Raw genomic sequence first — 24640 nt, forward strand, 5'->3', positions numbered from 1 at the left:
AGCCATCATTGCATCCACATAGCTCACAGAGGCTTGTCGTTAACAGAGGGTTCGTGGTCGGAGCGGTGCGTGATCGCGGTGGGGTCGGGCAGCAGCCCCGTGAGCAGCATGCTGCTGTCGGCGGGCCGGCTGTGGTGCGCCACGCACGCCTCCATCAAGATCATCAACCCGCACACGCTGCAGGTACCACCTACCTCATAGTTAGACATGATTCAGTATAGTCAGACCCGTGGTAGTGTGTGTGAGGGTGGGAAAGTTTCATTTATTTATTTATTTAATTACTTGTCAGAAGGCTTATAGACTAATAACGATCTCATAAATATAAAATAAATGATAACTTAATTTGCTAATTACAAGCCTCCACCTATAAAGATATTCATATTCAGACCCTAATCCTATAAAAGTGACAGTAAGAAATGTGTATCAGATCTGATTTTATTTTATTTTTATTTTATTTATTATGGATCACCAACAGAATTTACAATATTACATACGAATAACTAAAACAAAAAAACGTTAAGAGATTAAATTAATAATATTTTCAGTTTTTTTGGCAACTCGTAAAATTTTACATTTTATAATGAAGATAGCCAATGTTCAAAAGCATATATTATTATTAATAATAATGTAAAACTTAAATGCTTTTGTATTATTCAAGCCCATAGTAACTGGTTTAAGTCATACAAATTATTTACCAGGGGAACAATAGCTATTACAGTTACGAAAAAAAAACTTTCAAATTCCAAGCTTATTAAAATATTTATACGTTTACTGACTGGTTGACGAAAGGTTAAACTATAACTGTGACGAAAATATTTTTCCAGGTGGACGAAACATTCCAAATAAGTTCAGAGTCGAAGCCGATCAGCCACATGGCTGTAGCTGGCAACACGATCTGGCTGTCGTTGCACAACGCCGCTCAGCTGCGGTGCTACAACGCGACCAGCCGGGAGCAGCTCGCCGAGATCAACATCACGCCGCAAGTCACTAAGATGTTGCATGGTCAGTATCCTGGTAGAAATAGGAAAATCTTTATCTGGTACAATTTTTATTAAGAGAAACGAATTCTGTCTACTAGAGAGTAGTATACCTCTCTTGGGTCTTTTGACGTCAAGCAAGAATATCCTTGCACTGTTTTATTCGCCAAGACGTGCATTAAATATATTTTAAATTGAAGGTACGATAAGAGTGCATTTAGACAGTACATTTGTACGCTCGGTATTTACTACTTCAAGTGAATTCTAATTTTGCTACATAACATAGTATTAGTTTCATGTAGATCCTTTTATGCCGCTGTTAGTGTGTGCTTAGCGCTCACCTGATTCCGCTCCGTACATTTGCTAATTTTTATTTATTTTATTTATTTACTTATTCCATTATGATTAGGTACATTACCATGTGAAAATAGAAAAACAAAGATTCACAATACGTTGTTACATTAGTAGAAGAATCTAATATTTCTAGATTGACATAATTAATTAACCCTACCTCTCAAACTAGGCAAGCCTGTATCTTGAGAGACAGTATCAACTGCGATACGGGCCTGGAGCCTAGTGTAGTGACCGCCGTGAACTGATGTAACTGATGTGAACTGAACCTAAATAAATTTCTATTTCTATTTCTATGTATGTTTGTTCCTCTTTCACGAAAAAACTGCTGAAAAGATTTGGATGAAACTTTACAGTAATATTGGTTATACATGTGAAAATAACACATAGGCTACAAGTTATAACGATTTTGTGTAATTTGGTCATAATATAACGATACGTATCAAGTAAGTAAAAAAAAAATTGATCTCGGAAAACTCTTTAGAAAGCCGCGAGCAAAAGCTAGTACGACAAAAACTATTACACATATTAGAGTATATAACTTTTATTCTAGTAAAAAAATACTAAGCAATCTGAATTTGGTGTCGTTCAGGGTGTGACGACATAATCCGCCAGCACAAGGCGGCGTGCCTGCGCGTGACGGCGCTGCTGGCGGCGCGCGACACGCTGTGGGTGGGCACGAGCGCCGGCGTGCTGCTCACCGCGCCGCTCCACAACGCGCCCAACAAGCGCACCGGCGTCTTCACGCACCCACATCTCACCGGTATCAGCACTTACTCTCACACTGCTAGGACAAGGACTTCTACTAATGAGGGTTTATTCGAGCGTTGTGTGCATAGGCTTAAGCATAATCTTTAGCTTAAGGCAGTTAGTTTTGCTCGCGTGAAAAAAAACCGGGATAAAACTAACCTATAGCAATTCTGAGTTATGTAGCTTCAATCCATAATATCGAATGAATTTTAAAAACGATTCAATAATTGCAGATATCACCCCTCTATGAACTCATTAACAAACAAACTCGCAAACTGGTTCTCTTTATAATATGAATATAGATAATATTTTAGCAGTGATTTCTAGGGGAATCTCTTCTTATCAAATTAAGATTAAGTTTACAAAATTCATTTGCACGGTATGGTAATTAAACTTACGTGAGCTGGCACATAAGGAGATGAAATTAATAATTCACACTGGGACTTTTACTAATAGGGGTTTAAGCTTTCAGAACGCTGTGTGCCTATGCACTTATTAGTAATACTGACTTTTGGTCGTAGTTCTGCTCTTGTTTTTACTTATAAGGGTTTATGTCTTCAGATCGTTGTGTGCGCAGGCTATTAGTAATACTGGCTTTAGCTCGCATCTCGCGTGAAAAGTTTTTCTGGGATAAAAGTAACCTCACTCCTGAATAATGGTTCCGATTAGTGAAAGAATTTTCAAAATCGATTCAATAGTTCCGGAGATTAGTCCCTACAAACTGACAAACAAACTCCAATACATTTCCTCTTTATAATATAAGTATAGATTACATTTTTGGAATGACGTCGATCGGAATCGATTTTAGTATTAGGATAAGATTAAGTTTACAAAATTCAATCGCACGCTGTATAAAGCCTTCTATGTAAGCTGCCAAATAAAGAGATTATATTATTATATTATTAATAACTAGCGACCCGCCCCGGCTTCGCACGGGTGCAATGCTGATACTAAATACACTACAGAAAAACTGTGAACGTTGTATATAAAAACATAGCGGCCCGCTCTGGCTTCGCACGGGTATAACATAACAAAATAACAGTATTTCTCCACTATTTAATGGATGTTATTATACATATAAACCTTCCTCTTGAATCACTCTATCTATTAAAAAATCGCATCGAAATCCGTTGCGTAATTTTAAAGATTTAAGCATACAAAGGGACATAGGGACAGAGAAAGCGACTTTGTTTTATACTATGTAGTGATATTACATTTTCAGTTTTTATGCAACTCTTAAAACTTTGACAATTTACAATAAAGTAGCCAATGTTCAATACTAAATATTTTTCAGGCATAACCTACGGACACACGGGCCACGTGAGATTTTTGACGATCGTCGAAAATCCAGTGCCGCCGAAACAACCAACAAAATCTACACAGACATCACTCAAAACGAAAGCGTTGAGCCGACGCTCGACCAACGCTGAGAAACTACAGAAACAAACAGAAAGCAACCAAAATAACAAAGAGACATTGATCATTTCTGGCGGAGACGGATACGAAGACTTCCGAAGTTCCACCATGACAGAGGACGCTGGCAGAGAAGACTCGACGAACCATTTACTTCTTTGGAGAGTATGAACGAATCATAAGGCCTACAGGGTTACGAAATTCTTCCCGCGCCTTTTCAAACGCGTCGTGGATGTACTAAGATGATCACGTGATCACGGTGAAGTTTTTAATGTTTTCGTTGAATGTTTAGTATAATTCCAGCTTGATTTACGATGTACGCTACTTAAATTAATATAGGTGTATAACGCGTACCGCGTGACAAATTTTGAGATTATTAATACGACATGAAATGTCGGTTTATCATCAACAAAATGGTTTTGTAAGTGCAGTATTATTCGAGTACATTTATCAGAGTTTTGGACCATCTCTTCGGCCTGTTATGTACCTTTATAGATGTTTTATAGTATTCTGAAGTGTTTTAGAGTTGTTTACATGTAATCCATATCAAGACAAGAATTTTATGTATCCGTCATATCGCTGTGAATGTGGAAATGTAGGGTATATTGAAATAATGATAATTTGTTTACCTAAGATGCGTTTTAGGTCTTTTAAATTGTTCATTAATTTCATTGACAGCTTTACAGATGTTGCGAGTGTTTACTTTCTCAGTTTTTATTTGCCTAACATTAGTAATAGGTGTATTTGTATAAGGATTATAATTGGCCATAAGTGTAAAAGTATTAGAGGTTATTAATAAGATGCAATATTTTGTCGTTTAAGAAACAACACTTTAGTACTTACATTTTCAAATAAATCTTTGCTAAGTAGGTAATGGCCGGCTGATTGAATATTGTGGTGTTGATAGATGCATTTTTAAATCTCTTATATTAACTAGATCCTAGGCTGATCTGTAATTTATGGAGAGTCGAAACGTAGTCGATTCGCGAGCGAACAGGTCTGTATGCCTTTCATTTTGTCTATTTTTCGCCTCCGCGTCGACTTTCCAATTACCGATCGGCCATATCTCGCGTGTTGTTTTTTAAGTGAAAACATACTGCTTATTCAAATAATAAAGAAATTGGGAAAGTAATCATTATCGATGTCCATATACAATGCAATTTCAATTAGCTCTAGATCGTAGAAGAAATTATAGCTCAGAATTACTTATCATCGAAAAATATTTTTTTGTGGTGAATTCAAATTGTGATTGCTCAAAAATGTTTAACCATTGTTACCTGATCCATCACAAGGGCAAATAATAGGACGTATGGACCTTGTATCCTATATTTATAATTCAGAGTAAATAAAGAAGTCGCACTAACACGTATGCGTTTCATTTGTAACCTACAGAAATGAAATAATTTCTTTGAACCTGTAAAATGTACATTATTTAGATTCCGTCAATATTAACTCTACCAGTTAGGAAAGCAGTTCTCACCGCTCAGCCAATAAACTATTGTCTTTTCAAAATCAGTATGAGATATAAACTACAGTATGATAAAGAGAAAAAAATACTTATAGCTTTTTTATTAGCACGTAACAATTCACTCGCAAAATAGTTAGCATTCTAAAGAAGCGATCCTCCGCCATGAGTAATGGTAGCTTGTTTATCGTCCTATAACCGAAGCATTAAAATACAAAAGACAATTCCTTTTAAAGTTTATACTATTAAGATCGTGTTTGATTATTTTTATTTAATTTAAATTACTTTAATTTTTCTCTTAGTATTTAGAACCTACATTGCGTTTATCATAGTAGTTTTCTGTGAAGTCTCGTGTAAGGGCAGTTATCGATTTTATGGTAAAAGGTAATAAATTAAACGATTTTTGGCAAGCATTAGTATCTCAGTTACTAATACATTTATATTATATAATATTAAAACAAGACATAATTAAAGTGCGGCATGTAGTCAAATTAACACATATGAAGATGAGCCTTTTTGGGGTAACCGCGGGCGGCGGAAGAGTCCCGAACTACTCTGTTAATGTGACTCCACGCCGCCTCTCTCTAATAAAGAAACCTCAAATCTATGATTATCGTTCGTGTGTATTCCTTCAATTGTGTCTCATAAAAATGAAATAATAATAGAATCAGTTAAACAATTCACATTTTATTCAATCAGATTCCATGAATAATCTAATACAATGCTTGAAATATTATATTCTCTTCTACAGCTAACAAAATAATACCAACTTTTTTATTTTCACTTTATGCAGCAACTAGAATTTTATAATCTTAATAATCACATTTCTCAGCTACATCGTTAATGAAAGCGTATAAATAATCTTTATCACCATTTTCCTCGTTTTTCTTTCCCCTACTCACAAAATACGGATCGATTTGCAACTGCGCCGCTAGTTTCTTCAAAATCGTTCTTCTGTCCCTCTCATTCTCATTTATTTCTCTCTTTACTTTGTCATTTGGAGTATTAATCGTTATCAAATCAATAGCAGAACATACAAGATCTTTGATCTTTTGCATTTCTTCATGCTTAGTAGCATTATTAACTCTTGCATCTTCCCGACGTTTTTTACCCCGCGCAATGTAATATGGGTCGTTTCGGACAGATTTGACAATTTCCTCTATTGCGCCACGTCGGTCCCTCGCTGCTTTAATTAGATTGTAATTAAGGTAATACTTTTTACCTCTTGATATGAAGTAAGGATCTTCTTCGGCTGATGACCGACTATTCCGTTCGACTAAAATAAATTTAGGTTGTTCAGCATAGATCCTGCTGTCGTGTACAGTCTCAGAATTTGGAGCCAGTAAGGTTTTGCTTTTTACTGGAGCACTTGGTAAGAATTTCAATGTGCTATCTCTACCCCTGTTCGCCCAAAATGAATTCATATCATCACTTCGCCTAAGCCTGGATAAATTTTCGATATCACTTTCGACGTTGTCAATCGCCGTGAGAATGGATTCTTTTAAATCTTCTTTTCGTCGACCGCGGGTACCCCAAAACGGTTCGGCATCTTTTCTCCTGCCTCGATTACCCCAAAATGGTTCGGAATCTTCTCTCCGTCCTCTGTTACCCCAAAAGGGTTCCGTGTCTTCTCTTCTACCACGATTGCCCCAGAATGGCTCGGGATCCTCCCGTCGCCCGCGGTTACCCCAAAAGGGCTCATCTTCATATCTGCTATTGTGACTCCATGCCGCACTTTGCCGCCTCCCTCTGTTACCCCAAAAAGGTTCCTCTTCTCGTCTACCTCTATTACCCCAGAATGGCGGATCGTCTTTCCTACGACCTCGGTTTCCCCAGAAGGGTTCATTGTCTTCTCTTCTCCCGCGACTGCCCCAGAACACCTCAGCTGGGTCATTGTTTTCATAGGAGCCTCTTCTGCCACGATTACCCCAAAATGGTGAATATTCATCTCTGCTGATCTTGACATTTCGGTAATTTAAATGTGATGGTGTAGGACAACCGTTACAGACCACAGCACTTAGCTTATTTACAGTACCAGAATATTCAGAATCATTATAATCCTCTGTGGACGAACTATCTCGTCTCCCACGAGTCGCCCAGAACGGCTCAATGTCTAGTTGTCTGAAAGTATTTAAATTTGAAGTTATCTTATCCTGTATATTGCCGTTGTATCCAGAGCTTTCAGGAACAATTTGAAGCCCTTTATTTAACCAAACAGTGCTAGCTTCATTACCATTTGAAGACCTTTTCGTGCGGTCATGGTTGGTTGGTTTTAAATTGGTATGTTTTTTATTAAATAACTTAGTTTTATTAACATCTTTGCTGTAGACGAAGGCTATTGATAGAATAAGTAGAAGAAGAGCAGAGGCAGTTAGTTTTGAACTCATCTTTCTAAATTCTGAAAAAGAAAATATGTATGTATAAGTTATTATGAATATAATAATTTCTTTTAATTTTGGATAACTTGTAAGATTTTTTTATAATAATATATATTGAACTATTTCCTAAGATAATGTGTGGCAGCAATATTTATAAATGAGAGGTATCTCCTCTATAAAACCAGGCTTGGCTGACAAATGATCAATCTTGCGAATTATTTTGTGATGGGTATGCAATCATTAAGTAATTCAATTGTGACTTATTATAATTTTGTATTTAATAAAAGTGAGGGAATGTGGTGGAGGGTAGCGAACTTGTTACAACTTATAGATATGAATAGATCAGTACAGAAATTTCAAAACATTGAGTTGCATCTTTTTCTATAGTATTTGCACAAAATTTAAGCAGACAAGGTAATTTTCATTTCAGTTAATTTTAGTGTTGTTTAAACTTGGTGTTTCACGTAGTAATTTACAATGAAAAAATATAAAAATGATTAAACCACACTAATTTATTAAACACTTTTTTATATGTTTAGACACACCTGCTTGTAGAAATTATTAAAAAGTATTTGTGTTATTTTATAAAAATAAAATAAAACGGATTACAGACTTTGCAGAAAGTTAATACTTTTAATTCAAAGGTCTTTTTCTTTTGATTTTATATTTTTCATTCAAAACAAATTAACAATTTATTTAACAAGAGATATAGCATAAACTAGATTAAATTAGTTGTATCTAAAAAAAAGTAGATGCATGACCTGCGTTAATAAAAATATTACCCTATTCATACAAATCACACAAACGTTTTAAAATTGAACCAAAAAATATTATAACCATAAAATTTCTGAAATAACACAACAAAATTGCAACTTACATGTGAGCTCGCACACGAATCATTTTCCTATTTGGTGAACTCCTGGCGATAGCTGGTCGTCTTCTGAGGTCCATAGAGTTGTGTGGGGCTTTTATAAGGGGACATTCAGTGGGCGCGCTCTCTAGGGATGTCAGGAACAATTTTATTATTTCGTTTGTCCACCACAATCACGAGGGACGCGTGACCGTTATTAAATTAAAACAATGCTAGATGCGTATTGCTCTGAACTTCTGTTGCCGCAATCTTGTAAGGGGTAGTTCTGTTTCAGATATTTCTTTATATAAATATATTTAAGATCATTTATACTTGGAAAGTTATAGTTTGGTTTATGCGGTGAAATATTAAGTGGGTTACATTTTTTTGACAGCCTTATTTCATATATTAAAATGGATATAAACTTGGCGAATTGTGACGACATTAGTTGTATCCCTGACTAAGCCTTTAACGATAAATAAATACGAAAATTTCTTATGTTTAATTTTTTTGTACGTTCTCTCCAATACATTGCTCTAAAGGCTATAATAATTACAGTCATGTTTTTATTTATTTATTTTAGGATGGCTTATAGATGAACAGGAAGGACGAAAAGAAAATTATTTAAACTTGTCACTATTAAGCCTACAATTATTTTTTTTGGCATTATTCCCTTTCTTGCTGTCACTATTGACAACCCTAGATGTTTTATTAGACGATCGAAAAGAGCAGCTAGGAATATATTCAATGAATATTTGATTCAATGATATAAGCATATTTTTTTACATTAAAAGGATTCGTGACCTTGAAGGAAATCTTGTCTATGCTGCGAATGTCAAGATTACAGCCCCTTCCTAATATAAATTATACTTTATTTACTATGATATAAACGAAGAGCTTGTGTGTTTGTTTGAACGCGCTAATATTAGGAATTACTCGTTCTAATTGAAAAAATATATTAGTATTGGATAGCCCATTTGTCAAGGAAGGCCATAGGCTATAAAATATCATACTATGACAAATAGGAGTAAAACATCAATTAAATATGTTGCAAAAACGGGACAAAAATATTCTTTTTAAGAGCTTCCATTACATTGGGCACACGGTTTTAATTACGCAACAATCATGTATGACAGAATTGTTCCTCTTAAAAAGTTTTCAAAATTTATTATAAAGCAAAGTCCCCTGCTGCATCTGTCTGCCTGCCCCGCAGTAACAAACTGAAAAACTACCCAACGAATTACAATAAAATATGGTATTGGTATAGTTCGGACCCTTGGAAGGATGTAGGCTAGTTTACATCCTAGGAAAATATATAATGGGAATTTTATCCCGGAAAACTCTTTCACATTAGCGAAGCTGTCGGCAAAAGCTAGTGTACAATAAAATTATGAAGGTTATTTTTATTTAGAACTGATAAAATCAATAATGTATATTTCTGAATTACCAATTATACGTAAATTCATTCAAACTTTAATCTCCTCAGGTCTTCTTTATTAGCATAGTATGGGAATCAATATATTTATAAATTGATAGATCGCTGATGCATCTTGCTAAATGTTATCTTTTAGACATATGAAGCAAACGTGATAAAGTTGGGACGAACCTTTGTCGTAATGTTTTGACATATACACACAAGGTATTAAGCCATTAAAAAGAAAATTATTTAATAGCTCTTTCACATCACAAATCATCGAGGACATACTCTTTCATCACCAATGAAGATACCATAAATACTAATTTCATACAATTGCATATGTAAAAATGTAAAGTCTAATACTATTTCATTGGGAATCGATCTGAGAAACTTACAGTTCACATTCCATTAACAGGTGCAGAGGAAATTTGAATAATTTTATGTTCTCTATATAAGCTAGGAAAAATTTGATTAGCTGAACGAACATTGATTGAACAAGCCCAAATTGATAGGATTGCATTAGAAATGTGACGAACAATTTATTATTTAATTCCAGTTTCGATGGGCCCATATAATCTGATTCCTACCGCCTTCCCTTTATGAAGAATTTCTGTAGAAAGTAACTGTCATCAGAATGAATTGCAAACTACATTAATGCATGTTAGTACCTATATAGTGTGTTGGATTCCCTTTCGCGAAATATCACCATTGTTCGTTCACAATTTAGTATTAGAAATTTCATTATTGAGATAATCATTAATCATCCATATTGGTAAGCCAATGTGGATGACGGGGTATTGTATAAATATTATAATGTACAAGTCTATGAGTAAGCCTGTGTATAAGTCGGCTAGGTTTCAAGTCGAGCTACGGATAAAAGCCTTGAATTCGATTTGCAGGTCGGGCAATTTTAGCAATTTTCCTGGACACAATGACTAGTTGACAAGTCAGCGGCCGTGTTTGAGATAAACTGGAACTTAAGTACAAAAAACATTCGACACGCGGTAGTATGCTCAAGTTGTTTGTCGGCTAAACACAGGTGGAATTATGTTATTACATTTTTATAATTGACAGCTTTACCCTCATTTTTATTGCTTAAGTAGGCAACGACCCCTATGACCTGATTTTTTATTGCCTTAGTAGACAAACAGGCAAGCGGTCTACCTGATGGTGAGCATTCGCCACCCATGGACTTTGCAATGCCAGAGGCATAGCAAAGCCGTAGCCTAACGGAAAACATGAGCTTGATGAGACATTTTCCTGATTTGCTTTATAGGTAATTTTATTATTATGATTGACAGTTGTGAAAATAAATCCCTTAACTAATCAATGGATTAGTTAATTCGATTCAAGTAAGTGTAAGTACAGGAACTTGAAAGATATTAAATTTAACATGCTCTTTACTATTATGACAGAGCATTACTAGAGTCCATTACTGGAACAGTATACTTAAAAAAGCGCAAATGTGCGTTTAATAAGAAAATTGAGAAACATATTACAATACTGTGGTACTTCGTAAAGAAAAAACTTCTTCTTAAAACATCGCCTTGAGCAGTCACATCATGTTTGTGTTGTACTCTTGATTACAACTTCTAAGAGCAGCTGCGTGGGGAGACGCGGGTAAAATGGCAAAATAAAAAAAATCAAACATTGAGGAAGATTGAATACGATAAGGTAATAAAAAGATTAGTATTCTTATAGATTCTGTCATTGTCGATCCTTAACATATTATCCTTTGTAATTTGAAATTTATCTGTTTTATTTTTTGTAGCTGTTCCCCGCGGCTCTCCTCACGTGTAAAAGATTAATCGGGATAAATATTTTCCCGGGATAAAACGTAGCCTATAGCACGCAGGAGTAATGTAGCTTCCTATTAGTTAAAGTATTTTCAAAATCGGTTCAGTAGTTCCAGAGATTAGCCCCTACAAACAAACTCGCAATCTTTTCCTCTTTATAATATTAGTATAGATATTTAATTTATGCGTGTCATGTTCAAATCTAGGAGGTTGCAAATGTTTTAAATAATGTATACCATGTATTATTATATGAATATCATGTCCCTGTATTCAAACTAATAAAAAAAATAGACTCAATATTGAGGCATCAAGAGCATCATTGGTTTATGTTAAATGAATTATTAACAATAAATTAAATATCCGGTTCCAACAGGCCGGCATAATTGTGTCGACGGTTGAGGGGTAATCATCTCTTGTCAGCTGACATTCTATTGGACCCACTCCATTTATCATCAACTGCAGTGGGCTCACTATGCCGTGCCAGTATGAATAAAAAAAAATTAAACAAACAAATTATATTTGTATTTCGAATTGTCAAATTCTTTTAATACTCCGTTGTACAACTACGTATTATATTTCCAAAAAATAGATAATTAAAATTAAACTATTTTTTTAATTGTATTGCGGTAGTTATATTTTAATTTTCGCCCGACGTTTCGAAGACTTTCCAGCCTTGGTAGTGACGGGAAAAAACCGAAGTTTTGAAGACTTTGCAGCATTTATGGTCACGGGGTGGAAAAAAAGATAAATTCAAACAATAATTTTTTTTTTCAATTCCAAATGTCCCCAACATCCCCGCATGGAATTCCTATGTGTTTTACCGTAATAAGATTGCCCGTGTACCATTACACGGCTGGACAAATATTGTTTTGCAAAACTATAAAAGCGTAGGAATTTTCTTAGGGCATCCATTCCTTTTTTAGAAATTCTAGAACACGGACCCAGGTTCATACATTGGGATAGAACTAAAAAAATTGCAGAAAAGGTTTTTTTAAATTCTGACTAATTTATTAGAAGTGTATCCTAATGTACACTATTACTTCACACTGACTAGAACATACTGCACACGCTTCCTTGTAAAAGTATAAACAAACAAAAAAGAAATACAACAGTTCAAGCAGAGGTGCAACCAGGGCATACACTTTTCGCCATGGGTGCTTCTCCCCTTATGTGATAGGGAGAGATGCCCTTACCATCATCATCACCATCACCATCATCATCATCACCATCATCACCATCATCATTATCACCACCACCACCACCACCACCATCATCATCATCATTGTCATCATCACCATCATCAGCCTGTTGCAATCCACTGCTGGATATAGACCTCTCCCAAGGTATGCCACAGTTCCCGGTCTGCTGTTTTATGCATCCAGTCGCCGACGGCCCTCTTGTGCAAGTCGTCCTGCTATCTAGGATATCTAACACAAATTTCAGACCATAAGTTGACACTGTCACTGTACTTAGGTACAGTGTATACATACGTATAACATTGAAAACTTATTAAATATTAATATTTAATATGGAATATCGCCCCTCCCTCGACACCCCAATTGTAAAAACACAAATACGAAAATTTTGCAGATATTTTAAACCCTTGTTAATCACTAATGAAAAGAAAAAAAATCAGATGAGCAACTTGCTAATTTCATTTATATAAAAATACTTTTATTAGCCCAGATTTCAAAAGCATTTTTTTTATTGCTTTGAATGACGAGACGATCCTGCCGCTCGCCTGATAGTATGCGATACGACCGCCCATAAACAGAAGAAACACCATCTAACTTCTCGAATTACAAAGTATTGTTTAGTATTCCACTGTGCTCGCCATCCTGAGACATGCGATGCTAAGTCTTATTATGTCCAGTAGTTACACTGGCTATAATGTCCTTCAAACCGGAACACAAAAGTGACTACGCACTGCTTATTGGCGGCAGAAATAGATATTACAGTGGTACCCAGTATTCTTACATATGAGTGACCTACCACCAATAAAATTCCATCTACAATAAACATTCTAGACACCATACAAAGGAAACAACTTGATCTACAACAAGATTTATCGAACCCCAAACAATATAAAAATAAACCGGCGTTTATTTTGGTCCGACGTTGGTTGAATTTATGTTAAGTGGTGTACAAAAATATATTATTTATCAGTTGGCTGGCTGTGAAATAAACGTCCGAATTGGATCAAGGTAACGTTTCGTTATGGATATTTTAGTTTTAGCTGAGATATTGCTGAATCTGCAGTATCAGGAAACTGTTTTTAGGCGGACACGGTAAAATAACCCTTCTGTACCTGATGGTAAGTGGATTTATAATATGGCACAAAAAAGGCGGCATAATTGTGATTTTTTCTTATATTGGCACAACTGTACCTAATGGTAAGTGGAGTGGAGTCCAATATCGACTGACGCGAGATTCCTCCTCGACAGTCGACATAATTATGCCAATTGTCGACCTGTTGGAACCGGATATACACAAGCTGATTCTGGTTAACGAGAGATGATTATACCTCGACAGTCGATAAAATTATGTCGGCCTGTTGGAACCGCATATCCATAGCCCGATCCCAGCTATCGAGAGATGATTATCCTTCGACAGTCGACACAATTATTCCGGCCTGTTAGAAATACATATACATATGCATACGTTTGGATCGTAACACTTGTAATTATCCCCGAAGGGCTGGGCTGTGGCGCAACTACCTATTTATTCGCTATGTGTATTTATGAGTAACTAGCTTTTGCCCGCGGCTCCGCCCGCGTTACAAAGTTTTTCGAGCTAAACTATTCCGTTATAAAAGTCACGTTATATATTTTCCGGGAGCCTATGTTCTTCCCAGGGTCTCAAACTGTCTCCATACCAAATTTCATCTTAATATGTATGTTGGGTAGTTTTTGAGTTTAACACGTTCAGGCAGTCGGATGCAGCGGGGGACTTTGTTTTATAATATATTTTTGTAGAACTTTTTAAGAGGAACAATCCCGTCATACATTATTGTTGCATAACTTTAACTGTTTATGCGCGCAACGGAAGCTCTCAAAACTAATAAACTTTTCCCCGCTTTTGCAACATGTTTCATTACTGCTTCGCTCTTATTGGTCATAGCTTGATGATATATAGCCTATAGCACTACACGATTAAAGAGCTATCCAACACAAACATATTTTTTCAGTTTGAACCGGTAGTTCCTGAGATTAGCCATTACTGCTCCGCTCCTATTGGTCATAGCGTGATGATATATAGCCTATAGCACTGCACGATTAAAGAGCTATCAAACACAAAAATATTTTTTCAGTCCGAACCGGTAGTTCCTGAGATTAGCTATTACTGCTCCGCTCCTATTGGTCATAGCGTGATGATATATAGCCTATAGCACTCCACGAACAAAGGGCTATCCAACGCAAAAATATTTTTTCAGTTTGGACCAGTAGTTCCTGAGATTAGCCATTACTGCTCCGCTCCTATTGGGTATAGCGTGATGATATATAGCCTAGAGCACTCCACGAACAAAGGGCTATCCAACGCAAAAAGAAATTTTCAATTTGGATTGGTAGTTCCTGAGATTAGCGCGTTCAAACAAACAAACAAACGAACTCTTCAGCTTTATATAATAGTATAGATAGAGAGTGAGTTTATTGCCAAAGCGGCCACTGATTCTAGATTTAGTAATCTATATAGGCTATTTTGACATTGCGTTATGAAATGGGATCACACACTTATCTTCTTGAAAACCACTCTTTACAAAAATAAAATAGTGTAAGTTGCCCTATAAAATATATTCTATACACTCACCAAGTAGGAGCCTCATATTAGCCTTTTATGACATCAGCTTTATAATGATTTCTTATGTTTACGCGAATGTTAGATACTGAAATTAAACTAATTTTCGATTTCTATCGCGGTTTTTAGTATTTTATTTTTCTCCCGACGTTTCGAAGACTTTGCAGCCTTCATGGTCACGGGGGGGACAGTCCAGTTTAATTTCAATCAGCTTTATAATCCTGACCACTTACCATCTGCGCTTAATAAGCGTATGGTATATTGATACAGTCAACACTCTACGAATATTCCATGACTAATAACGCAAATTGAGCATTATATAAATAGAAACGCGTGTATTATAACGATTTTATTAAATCGACGACAACACAATGTGTTCGCGTAATGAAAATTGTTGAAATCATATGTGATAACTAGATGTATAAATGCGTCAGTGTGATTCACTCCAAATATTGCTCAGCGTGAATGTAAACAATTAACTTAGTATTTATTCTAGATAGCCTGCCTCGGTGGCGTAGTTGTATTGCATGTCCGGTACAACAGCGCTCTGAGGTCCTGGGTTCGAATCCCGGGTCGGGCAAAGTGATATTTAGGTTTTTCTGCTCATTATCAGCCCGGAGTCTGGAATTTGTGCCCAATATGGCGATAGGCTCGCCCCCTATCACATAATGGGACGAAACATACTTGGCGAAAAGTGGGTGCCTTAGTTGCGCCTCTGCATACTCCTTCGGGGATAAATGCGCGATGTTATGTATGTATGTATGTATGTTATTCTAGATAGCACGGTAGGCTTAGTTAAAGGACCAATAGTGCCGGTTAGTGTTTTGATTTATGTCGAAAAATCGGAAAATAGGAGCGTTTTTATTCGCGGGTAAAAAACGCCTTAACGCTACCACCACTTGGGGGGGGGGGGGGTTGAGCGGAACGGTTATATTTGTTTCACCGGTCTTACGGCCCAATGTTGACACTCGAGAGTATAGCATCATCCGAGCGAGCTTTGGACCGAGTCCCTCACCCCTGTATACCCTACACCGGCATACCAACCAAAACCTGCGGTGTTGTTAATTTGGATTTTATTAAGTAGGCAATTGAGCGGTCGCATCGTTTACCATCAGATAGGCGGCGTGATGTTCGTGTTTTTCAGTAGAATTTGTAGAGGGCGCTCGGTAATTCACGAACTTGCTGTACACATTGGTCCGAAAATCACTAAGGAAGGTAATGGTTCAGAGTTGACTTCATCATGACGAGATGCATCGTCTGAAGTAGTAGCCATATATCTTGCGCTCCATCTCTTTAAATAGCTTATCTTGTATTGCCATCATCTAAAGTTCGATTTATTGCTGTTCTACTTCTATGGCTTCTTCTTCTTCTGTAGGTGAGTGTGGTCTGCAGTTGGATTGTCTCTGTCTCCAAATTTCTGCAGTACACAAGAAGATGTAGGTGCGCGCATCAATACAACTACGTGCAAAATAAAAAATTAAAATGTCAAAAAATTACATGCACAGAAAAGAGATTTGGTACAACCCAAAAACACAAAAGATTTATTAACGGAATTCTTCATCAATTAAATAAACGGCTTTTTCGCCAGAGCGTTTATTTTCATTGATTACTTTACGGCTTTGACGTGGGTAGACAGTGCGTAATGCCTATACCATACTTCAATATTTCGGGAATTTCTTATCATAATACTGGTTATACAATTACCATTTTAAGTTGATCTTGCTGGCGTATGGTACTACGTATTTTAAAAAGGTTATGCTAATCTTGGATTTAATCAATTTTTAGCCAAGTATAATAGAGAGAGCCGATTTTGTATATCTAGCTATAGGAATGCAAGTCCACGACAAATGGCCTGATAGGTATGTGAGAGTAATGTCTCTATAAAACTGAGCGTACATTTCTTTTATGATATGTGCCTGTGCATGATATTTACTGCCGATTCATATTCCATGTTATAGTTCAATGTCTAATCCGATACAAAACAAGGCGGCTAACTTGTGTTTTTATATGTGCAATGTGCATGGCAAAATGATCCTTTTGTACTTGATGGTACGTGGAGTAGGGTCCAATAGAATGTAGAGTGACGAGAGATGGTTACCCTTCGATATTCGACACAATTATGCCGGCCTGTTGGAACCGGATATACACAGGCTGATCCTGGACCGCGAAACTTACGTGGCTCACTATGGCGGGTTTTAACACCTGGTGTACGGTGGTCGCTATCAGGGCGGATATAAAATATATCCTATCACCAGCAATATGTCGACTGGCGAAGGTAAATCATCTCTCGTCATTCGAGGTCTATATCACCACCCCGCCTACCAGTTGCAGTAGAGTAAACTTTAGCTCTTATCATTCTAGTAGGTAAGTGTTCTCTACTCCATCAACTGAACTAAACCTCTTTCCAATTTTAAAATGTTTATAGTTCCTTATTATGTCAAGGTTCACTATTGGTTATTAATATTGGAAACGTAAATATTTGTACAGTTTTTATACAGTAATATATTCAATAACTAGTGTTATGTATAATATAACACTAGTTATTAAACTATAGTGGGTACAGAACAGTATTTGCCATCAGCGGAATTCTCATAAAGGCGTTAAAGAAATGAAATAAATAAGGAATGAATTGAATTCGGAAAGCACGAGGAAATAATATATTGTCCTTACTCCCTTACTAATAGACGCACGGTTAGCCACAAAAGTATGTCAACTAATTCAAAACTTCAAATCACCTATCATTAAGTAACGTTATATCAAAATGATACTATATAATCAAATAGATTCGCCAATAAATTACTTAAAATCTACAGAAAATTACAAGGTGTTGGCGCGATGATTAAACTACACCAACAAATAGAATTTTCTAGTAATTTACGCTCTAATAAAATCATAAAAGCATTTCTACATCAGCTAACTACATAATAAAGTTTTATTTTTAGCTAATTCGCCAACTTGAGGACCCTGACTTCAAAGGTCATCCCTAGAGGGCAAACAGGCCCTAAACTTTTATAGTGATCATTATACCTTTATGCTGTGGTGTCATTAATGTTTGCAAACTTCTTTTAGCACGATAGCCTAGTTTGGAATGAAACCACGAATACTAAGGTCCACAGATTCAAAACCCAACGCAACTCTGACTTTCCGAAATTGTGTATTTGTAAATAATCATTCACTTTAATAACCGGCGGCGATAGCCTAGTTGGGTGTGGAACGGACTGCCAAGACGAATGTCCGCAGGTTCAAATCCCAAGGGCACACACCTCTGACTTTCCTAAAAAATCATGTGTGTACTTTTGTGAATTATATCGTTCGCTTTAACGGTGAAGGAAAACATCGTGAGGAAACCTGCACATCTGAGAAGTTCTCTATAGGAATTTCGAAGATGTGTGAAGTCTACCAATCCGCACTAACCCAGCGTGGTGGACTAAGGCCTAATCCCTCTCATTAGTAGAGGAGGCCCGTGCTCATCAGTGGGTAAGTATATAATACAGGGCTGATATTATTATTATTCACTTTAAAGGTAAAGGAAAGCATTGTGAGGAAATTTACATTTCTATTTGTGAGTTCTCCGTATGAATTTCGAATGTATGTGAAGTCTTTAATAAGAATTATTGTTGTTTAGATATTTGCATTTATATTTAAACCGATACATATGGAGCACTGAATCAAATTAGATAAAATTTAGTATAAAGTCCTGAAATAACAAACTAAATTTAGCACTCTACTGGAAAAATATTTTCTAAAAACAGTTCAGTAGTTCCAAAAACTATCCTCAATAAACAAACTTTCAGTACTGACTTTATTATAATAGTTTGCTCCAGTCGTAATGTAGCAATTTATCATATATTTTTGGTCGTTCGACTACAAAACGCAAAGCACGTTACCACGCAGTGACGTGTCTCCAACATTAAATCATAGATGGCGTTGTATGTCTCTCGAAACATTGTTTTTAATCGAGTAAAGGTATTGTAGGTGTAAATTATTTAGATTTTAACGGAAAAAATATTCTTTGATTTATAAATATTAAATTTCGGTATTTAAAATAAAGTGGATGCAAATAGCAAACGATAGAGGACGTTGGTCGTCTCTGGAGGAGGCCTTTACCTTCGACTGAGAGGGGTTCTTGCAATATTTTTAACACAAATTTAAATACAATGAATTGCAGTTCAACAAAAATAAAATAATAATAATTATATACACATAATAATGATTATATAACACAATAAATAATGAATTCCTGTGATGTTTATATTCTGATAAAATTGTAATTGTAATTAATATTTTCAATTGTAACTTTTTTTAGCAAGAAATAAAAGGTTTTTTTTATTTATTTATTTTTATTTAAAATAAAATACGAACAGAACTTTGACAAATTAACAGAATAGAAATGATTTTCATTTTTCGTATTAACCATGCTGTATGGCGTAGATACCTGGTACTACTATTATTGGTCTCTGGTTCGATCTTTGGGTCGGGTAAAGTTATGTTTTTTTATTCAGAATCAGTGCGGAGTTTGTGATTCATTATGATCGCAGTTACATAGCATTTTATACAGATAGGACCAAAAGTTAGGCGCATTAAAAATCAAGCAAATGTCACGCGCGCAATGATTTATTTTCCGATACATACTTATATTATCATGTGTTAGTTTTGTACCTATTCGTACAAGGGACATAAACGCATAGTATGTTATGCTTTATATTCAAACTGAAAAACGGCTTCTGCTCCGCTATGTGAGGCAATAGAAAAATCACTAGTAGGTACCATCCATTCTGAAAAGGTATTTAGCCTCTCATTAGATATTTAAATTACCAATAAACATTATGGCGCTAACAGCGATATCTTCCAAACAAATTATTACATATTATTTCAAGATAATAATTAATTAATCTTCAATGCTAAAACTATTATTGCGTAATAAATATTATTTCATTATACGAGCAGACAACCCAAACACAGAGTCCTTGGTGTTAACGAGCCGCTATGTAAATAAATATGTGCGTAATATTTTTAAACATTTATTAATAGTTATAACATGGAAATATAAAGCTGGGTTTACACTAGCCTGTTTTGTTCACGGCGTTAATGTACAGAGTCCATAACACACTAAAGCTTAACTAATTTTTGCTTGCGGCTCGGCCTGCCATATTCCGTCGGCTACCTATTGGTGAAAGAAATTTCGAAATCTATACTTGTTTTAAAAAAGTCCTCTTTTCTATTTGTCTGTATGTTATCGATTTTCTCAAAATGTTTCTATCCCGGGAAAATATATAGCGGGACTTTTGTCCCGGAAAACTTTTTCACGCGAGCAAAAGCTAATCTTTTATATATCATAGTTTATTTATCACTAATGAACATCAAGAAGTGATATACGTATGTATATATACGTATTTATGTATTATTGGCTATCAATTGAAATATTTTTTATTAATTTTTATTATTTTAATTCACCTAAATTATTATTTTATTTGTTAGACGGCCGTCTTTTTTTCCTTTTCTTATATCCATACCATGGCTGCCTGTAAGATTTTGCCTTGAGCGATAACACTGCCATTTCTACTTTTTTAAAATTTTAGTTGTTTTACTTGTGTGTATGTGTGAATAAAATAATAATACAATATCAGCCCTGTATTAAATATTGTCCCCGTGTTGAGCACGGGCTGCCTCTACTACTGAGAGGGATTAGGCATTAGTCCACGCTGGCTTAGAAATAAAATAAATAAATACAAAAAAAAAAAAATCAAATTGCTATTATATTAGTTTTTTAGCTTGAGGTTTGAACACATTCTTTAATCAAATTACTGTTACAAATAATAACAAGTTAAATCTCAAGACATCGATCCCATAGTTTTGATATCGAAGGTCATAAACATCATGCGGATTAGTAATTATTTTTATATTTTCTTTACTTTTTATAAGATAGACGGTTGGATGTTACAGTTTGACTTTTAAATTAATTTGTCCCACCTTCACACAGGCACTCGTAATCCCGAACAACAAACACATTTCAAGTTTCAGAAACAAGAGTTGTTTTAGCCGAGTTGTTTGACAAGTAAATCATACAAACAACGTATGATATACCGCGCACCCATTTTATTAAGTGAATTTTGCAATATAATCAATATTTTGTTTATACTGGAAGATTTATTTGTTTATTGCATACCCCCCGAACGTTCTGGAAGGACAGTGATTCAGTTAGTAACAGCTTTATATTATGTGCGTAGTTTTGCCCCCTTATTCATAGACGTTATTTATCTAAGCTCTATCTTTGCTGTGATAACAATGTTTGTCAGTGCTGACGGCATAGCAGCCGTCGCAGTGCGTAGACATAGGGCCGTTGTGATTGGCTAATATTGAGATACAACTGGAATCTAGTTGGCTGTCAGATGAACAAAGCTGAATAAACAGCAAGCCGTCAGATAAACAAAGCTGAGAAATAGACTTGTTATCACAGCAAAGCTCCTTAGATAAAAAATGTTTATGAATAAGGGGTTTGGTCTCTACTTGGTCTTTAAAGGTTTCTCCAAACAGCGGAAGGACGGGACGGCGATGCAAAGCTGACGCTTGACTCTATGGGAATTCGAGTGCTGAGCGCGAAGGCTTTATATCGATGCATGAATTATTCTATATTAACTAGTATATTACAACAGTTCTTGTCTCACCAGCATTGTATCGCTGTCCAGTTCCATCCCCTGTGTGATTAAAACTTAAGATAAAACAGCCTGCCGAAACAATGGCCGAAGGGTCGGGATCAGACAAAGAGCCTCTGACTTTTTTAAGATTGTATTCTTTGTCAATTGATCTTTTTACGGTTAAAATAGGTACTTTGTTTTCCTTATGCAGCATCCTGTCCTGTTGCTGGGGAGACGCTCTACTATTAAGTGTTCGTTGGTCTTAGTCCACTACACCGGCCTTTTAAAGGTTGACAGACTTTACATACTTTTGAAATTACTTATAAGAATTTGACGCATTTGGGTTCTTTACTTTTATCAAATATTTAAAACGTATAAATTCTATCACAGAAAGAATGATTAAAATTAATTAAAAAATCAATAAGTTTAAAACCTAAACTTTGAGTTTCGGTGGAAGGAGTAAATATTAAAAGACGAGAAAAAAAGGCGCAATACGCGCACGTGACGTCATCGCTAATTACGATGCATGCGATAGAAAGAGATGAAATGATATCGCCATTACGCAGCCGTTTCTGCACATTTTAATATTTAAAATATGAATAACTGCCTTAATTTTAATAATTTTTTAAATATTTTTCACAGAAGAGCTCTTTTTTCGTATTTTTTGCTGGTACATAAAAAAATATTGTCTAAAATAAAAATACTCTTTTCTCAAAAATATTGTTCACGGTGTTTTTCTACAACAATAAAAAAGCGCTAGGTAATAATTAACAGTGAAAATGAAAACAAATTGTAACAAGGGTGGCATTATGAATTTATATTATCACTGACCTTTAACTCCAAAGGGCAAAGTTCGACAAAGGGTTTTTTAGCCGTATATTTCGATGCATACTTCTTCCAACAATTCAAATCATAAAACAATTCAATAATTCTCACTGCAAAAAAAATTACATAGTGCGTGCATATCATCACGCCTTTTACTCTCCAGGGACAGATAGAGCTGTATCACGCATTTTGGCAACTACATAATGTAGGTCCTATATTGTATTAGGGAGCAAGAATTTCCCCTACCTGTTTATTGTATAAAAAATACACAAGAAACTAAAAGTAAGCTGACGTATGTCGCACAAGTCTAATCTAGTTGGTTGTATTATTACTAATAAGTAAAAGGATATTATTGATGCAGCTATATTTATTATCTCTAGTATAATACATTTATATCTGATCTAATGACTGAGGCGTTGTCTTTTATATTTTGTTATTTTAATTAGACTAGTATAGCTATTGTTTAAGCAAATATCAAACAAGTACTATCTTCAGTTTTACAAACGAATTTAATATTATTTTTATATTTGATTGAAAAACAAAGATTACAAGCGTGAGAACTTCGACATTTTAATGAAATACCGCATTCACATCTTTCAGCGATTTTCCGACCGCGCTGTACTCTCCATCTCTGTCTAGCCTCTATAAAAGTTATATCGCCGTCTTTCTCTGGCTTCATAGCGGGAAATTTCTATGCCATTGCAGCCAGACCTGTAGATTCATGCGACGGGCTAACACGTTTCGCGGACGGGGCGAAGTCGCGGTTGCAAACATAACTTTGTTGGTGTTCTTTGTTTAGTGTTTGTGTAGTGTACATTGATTTTTTTGTTCGCGTTATCCTGAAAGACGTATAGTGAGGTGGGTAATGGATGTTATTTTTATGTTTAGTTTAGGTCAATTGTAAAATGAACGCATTTCTTTATTTTCTTGTTTACTCCACTTCGATCTTCAATGGATGCCCTTCTAAGCTTCATAAATGCCGTAATCTATATAAAATGATAGATGGATAAAAGAATAGAGGGCGGATAAAAAATAAACAAGTAAATGAAACTCTATTTTTCCCTTGTTACCTTACTTAATATTGTAGTGACATGCTATCTTAAAACACAAACGTCACGCATTTGTCCTTGAAGGGGTAGGCAGACAAACAAAGCACAATCTTTTCGATATTTATTCTGTCCCATGATGTTCCCTCATATCTGATGATCTATTCATTGCTAATATTAGGTTATATTTTATATCCGCCCGATAGCAACAACCGTACGCAAGTTGTTAAAACTCTACAGTGGTCCACGTAAGTATGTCGCGTTCCGGGATCAGCCTGTGTATATCCGGTTGCAACAGGCCGGCATAATTGTGTCGACTGTCGAGGGGTAATCATCTCTCGTCAGTCGACATTCTATTGCACCCCACTACTTACCATCAGGTGTATTGGAGTCACTCTGTCTTGTTCGTATAAACAGTACCTCACATACTTTATTACTCTAGCTAATACGATCAACTATGACAAGCTATGTTATTCGCTGAAGTAGTCAACGTACCTTAGTTTAATTTACACCACGATATAGGTGCAACTATTCCCTGAAGGCTTACCGACCTCATCTCGCTCCTATTATAACGAGGTGTGTCGACACAATGTCTAATTCCAGCAGGTGTGGGCACATATTCCTGTCTGAAAACTGAACCTATGAACTTAAATCAAACATTAGTGTTTAATAACTAGCATAATACACGTTATTTAAACGTGTAAACAAAATGTAAATCCGTTATTGGCCTTAAGATAAGTGTATCAGATTGTATCACTCTAGTGTTAAGGGCTGTGGATTTTTAAATAAAATAAAATAAAAAATACGAATTTATATGTATATATCTATATATATAAAAAGGAACCCCTATTTCCCTTGTTCACGCGATCACGCGTGAACAGCTGAACCGTTTTCACTATTTTTTGTTGTTGTGTTTGTTATTGTCAGAAGAAGGTTCTTATG

At 35.6% G+C, this 24640-nt stretch overlaps 2 protein-coding genes across 5 annotated transcripts in view; one reads left to right on the plus strand and one right to left on the minus strand.

Moving 5' to 3' along the window:
- The window catches only part of LOC115455962 (rho guanine nucleotide exchange factor 17), a 144295-nt gene extending 139439 nt beyond the window's left edge, over window positions 1-4856 (plus strand). For both annotated transcript variants that reach the window (XM_037445871.1, XM_037445866.1), the window contains exons 17-20: window positions 47-183; window positions 825-1002; window positions 1921-2091; window positions 3373-4856. In XM_037445871.1, coding sequence (XP_037301768.1) covers window positions 47-183; window positions 825-1002; window positions 1921-2091; window positions 3373-3662 — 776 coding nt within the window. In that variant the 3' untranslated portion in view covers window positions 3663-4856. The remainder of the gene's footprint in view (window positions 1-46; window positions 184-824; window positions 1003-1920; window positions 2092-3372) is intronic.
- A 762-nt stretch (window positions 4857-5618) lies between these two features.
- Window positions 5619-22969, minus strand: LOC115455961. Of its 3 annotated transcripts, none has more exons than XM_030184796.1 (4): window positions 22899-22969; window positions 22659-22762; window positions 8212-8332; window positions 5619-7354 (listed from the first exon to the last, which is right to left on the minus strand). In XM_030184796.1, the coding sequence occupies exon 4, from the start codon at window positions 7341-7343 to the stop codon at window positions 5769-5771; it is 1575 nt and encodes a 524-aa protein (XP_030040656.1). In that variant the 5' UTR covers window positions 7344-7354; window positions 8212-8332; window positions 22659-22762; window positions 22899-22969; the 3' UTR covers window positions 5619-5768. The 3 variants fall into 3 exon arrangements, with proteins under 3 accessions (XP_030040656.1, XP_030040655.1, XP_030040654.1); XM_030184795.1 differs by adding an exon at window positions 16302-16609 and having other exon boundaries at window positions 22659-22962; XM_030184794.1 differs by having other exon boundaries at window positions 22659-22962.
- Between the last annotated feature and the right edge of the window lie 1671 nt (window positions 22970-24640).

The sequence above is a fragment of the Manduca sexta genome, chromosome 6 (assembly GCF_014839805.1).
Source record: "Manduca sexta isolate Smith_Timp_Sample1 chromosome 6, JHU_Msex_v1.0, whole genome shotgun sequence".
NCBI classification, from domain to species: domain Eukaryota; kingdom Metazoa; phylum Arthropoda; class Insecta; order Lepidoptera; family Sphingidae; genus Manduca; species Manduca sexta.

Excerpts from the sequence above, each read along its gene's own strand:
- LOC115455961 (XM_030184796.1), bottom strand. The coding sequence starts at position 7,343 with ATGAGTTCAAAACTAACTGCCTCTGCTCTTCTTCTACTTATTCTATCA.